The sequence below is a fragment of the Sinocyclocheilus anshuiensis genome, unplaced genomic scaffold (assembly GCF_001515605.1).
Source record: "Sinocyclocheilus anshuiensis isolate Anshui unplaced genomic scaffold, SAMN03320099.WGS_v1.1 scaffold735, whole genome shotgun sequence".
NCBI lineage: Eukaryota > Metazoa > Chordata > Actinopteri > Cypriniformes > Cyprinidae > Sinocyclocheilus > Sinocyclocheilus anshuiensis.
The window spans coordinates 123469-127059 of NW_015548245.1; the positions used below are offsets into that span (position 1 = coordinate 123469).

General features: G+C 37.8%; 1 protein-coding gene across 1 annotated transcript in view; it reads left to right on the forward strand.

Annotated features, from left to right (window-relative positions):
• LOC107655198 (ornithine decarboxylase antizyme 1-like) overlaps positions 1-3591 on the forward strand; it is a 17548-nt gene that overhangs the window by 12183 nt on the left and 1774 nt on the right. The window contains 2 exon segments of the mRNA XM_016442617.1: positions 1782-1827; positions 1829-1915. Of these exon segments, the coding sequence (XP_016298103.1) occupies positions 1782-1827; positions 1829-1915 (133 nt within the window).

Genomic DNA, 3591 nt, shown 5'->3' on the forward strand with positions numbered 1-3591 from the left:
TAGGAAAACACAAGACACAGGAACACAGAACTGACACACGTCTCCTTCACTTGTTCTGCCATGCGCTTCTCATCCGTGTGGGGCTTGTTTACATAAGAGTGCGCATGCATCTTTAACGCAGCATACAGAGGTGTTATGCATTGTAACCAGCTGGTGGGAAAAGTATTCTTAAAATGCATTCAAAATTCTGAATAATTTGTAATATATAATTATTCACGGTATTTAGAAGTGCCCACAATAACAATATCGTGCATATTCAATACCGTGATATATCGCATTACTGAATACCGGCACAAGTCTACACGTGACAGTATGATTGAAATGTTAATGATAAAAAAAAATAACACGTTTATTCTGTGGCACCTAAAAAAAGAATTTGGCGCCTAATTTTGTTTCGTATAGGAGCTGATGGCTCTTTTTTTTTTTTTTTTTTTTGGGGGCATGTTTACTCTTTTAATCGCTACCATACACATCGTACACAGTTTATATCTGAACTATAAACTTTTATCCCAGTACTTCTGTGATTTGAATGCTTGTAACTAGAGATGCACCAATTACAATTTTCTTGGCCGATTTTATTTTATTTTATTTTATTTTTTTTTGGTGTGATCTGCTGATACCGATTTTTGCAGAGTCCGATTTTCTTTCTAAGAACTATAATTGACAGCATTACCAACAAAAATCTACTTTTCTTCAACGCAAAGTTTTTTCATTAAAAAACAAAAAGTAAAAAGTCCGTAATAAGAACACACAAAATTGCAAACAACCGCACAAATAAATGCAATAGAATAAAGAGAGCTATGAAACTAAGTTTTTCAGATTAAGTTTTTATTCAGGCAAGAAATACTACAGAAATTAAAGTAATCAAATGTAAAATAACACATCCAGTGAGAGATACTCAGCTACTCGTCCGCAGCGATGAGTGTTGCATTAGCGCAGTCTGACTAATGTCATATAGCCTATAACACACCAGACAACCAGATGCATTTACACTTGTTGAGTTTCGTCTGGAATGTGGCCCAGGCCACCTCCTGAAGTGGCTTGAGCGATCGGATTTTTTTTGTAAACTTGCAAGTTTACACCTCTTTAATGTTTTTTTTTTGTTTGTTTGTTTGTTTTGTTTTGTTTTTTTTGTGATCTCTGACTGGCGAAGTCGAACATTAGTGCCGATGTGAATAACAATCTTACTTAATTTACGTTTAGCATTAGCCAGCACTTTCAAATTTGCCAAGATGTCACGCGCTCTGGCTCCCGGTAAACATTGGACTATGGTGGCTGGTGTCTCTATTTTCATGTTCCGTACAATAGAATCGCCAATAACTAGGGCACTTTCATCGGGTTTCTCAGTGGGTGCGTCACTGAGTGGGGAGAACCTGTTTAATGCTTTGATCAGAATGGAAGAGCAGTGTTTTGTCCTGCATCTATGCCACCTCACAGTCGCCCTGCTGCGGGGGCTGTGCAATTGGAACCGAACGATGTACGGGACGCGCTAAGCTAGTCTCATTCAAAGCCGTATCTAAGGCCCTCACATTCTTGCTATCCTCAATTAAAGTTTGGATGCGTGGATCGAATATTTGACCATTTATTCACACCCCTACATTTTACCAGCATTTCTTTTCAATTTCCAAGGTATTGAATCTTTTGCACTGGTGTCGTGCTCTACCAGTTGAGCTACTAGAACGCAATCATTCAGTGATTCATTACAATTTATAGCCAAACATTGTATATTAATGCCATGCTGTGTGAGCTTTAAGAAGTATGTTGTTGTGTTTTATGGTTAGTTCCCATCGCTGCAGTAACCTGTGTCCGGGGCCTCTGTGGTGTTCCTGATGTCCCTCTCCCACCCCTGAAGATCCCAGGTGGGCGAGGGAATGATCAGCGGGATCACAGTCTTTCAGCCAAGCTATTCTATTCTGTGAGTACAGAGGTTTGGCTCACATTGCGCATCGCATAAATGCATTTGTGTGAATAAATGATATCATGAATACGGTAATTAAGTGAATAATATAATTGTATTTTTGTGTTTTAATTTGTTAATGTTTTCAGTTAGTATTACTAGGAATTTGAATGCCTTTTAAAATGTATTCCTGATAAAGAGAATGTGTGCATGATGCATGCTATTAGTTATCTCACTGTGCAAGGGTCGTCATATCTTATCTACATTAATCTCATCACCTGTGGGAATTGATGTTGGACATTCAACCTCACCTGATTTATCATGTTAATGACTAAGGGATGGTGCACCTTCAGTTGGGGGCGTATTACAGAAAGATCTTAACTTTAGAATCCCATCTTATCAGTTAAATATCCATGGCAATTTCAGTTAGGACCTCATTTAGGACAAAAGCTATTACAGAACAACATTTCCTAAGTGCATTATCTTATCTTAACTACAGATAGGAAAACGGTGTTACAGAAGCATCCTAACTCGCCAATAATTCCTACAAAACAGTCTTAACTCTAGGATAACCCCACTGGTGTCCCAACTTCAAACCTTTTTGAAATCCAACTGTAAAAAAAACCCACATTACATTAGCCCTTTTCAAGAATGGCATAACATTTATTAATCATACAAGACGAAGAGAAGCGAAGTTTGATGGTGGGGAAACTTTTGAAGGACCCAAAAGGTGTTGCACTTTGATGATAAAATACTCATAAATGATTACAGACTCCCACCACACATGATTTTGCAGTTAGTTCAAATTCAAGTGAGCTTTATTGTCATTCCGCTATATGTGCAGATGTACAAATGTCATGCTTCACAGGATCAGAGTGCTACATATACATATAACCAGAGGCGTCATGCCCATTCAAAGTGAGGGCGCACGTGCCCCCTCAGATTTGAGGCAAGTACATTTTGAATGCAGCTTCCAAAGGACAAAAATATTAGATTAATATTTTCTATGTTTAATACAATCACACCGGCGTGATTAGAACATTCAGTGCGTCATATCATCAGCTGCTAAATTCAAATCTGAGTTTGTTCGCTGGCTGGCGCTGAGCTAGAGATAGACACGTTTATACAGCAGTGGCATTAACCAATCACACACACGGTGCTGTTGAGCTTATGAATGCAATGACCAATCAGAGGTGTTCAGATGAGTCATCGCTAAAATGCCAGTGTTTTTTTCACTCGCTCACTGACTGAATACCTTTTTCTGGGGAATTCTCTAGTCAGAAACAACAAGGTGCAAATGTGTGTACGAATCCGTAAGATATTTCATAGTGTAAACCGCTTCAGTGCTTGTAATGGGAGTTTTTGAGAGTGCTTGAACTAGACTGTCAGTGAAAATGTTCTTTGCTGTCTTTCTGTACAATGAAAGTGTTAGGATTAGCCTAACTTGCAATGTTTTTATTCACATTAACTTTCAGTGTTAAATTCACATTAAATATAAACTCAGTCGTATTAAAAATGTTATGGCACGACACCCATATCTGTTAATTAAGTAAACAGACAGGCTTTTATGCGTAGTTAATAGATTACATTATTAGGTTACTTTGACCATCAACATAATCTATAAAAGTGAGAATCAAGATGTTTCATGATATAGTTAATGCGTTTGGGGATGTTTCGAATAAAAAGGTAAAAAT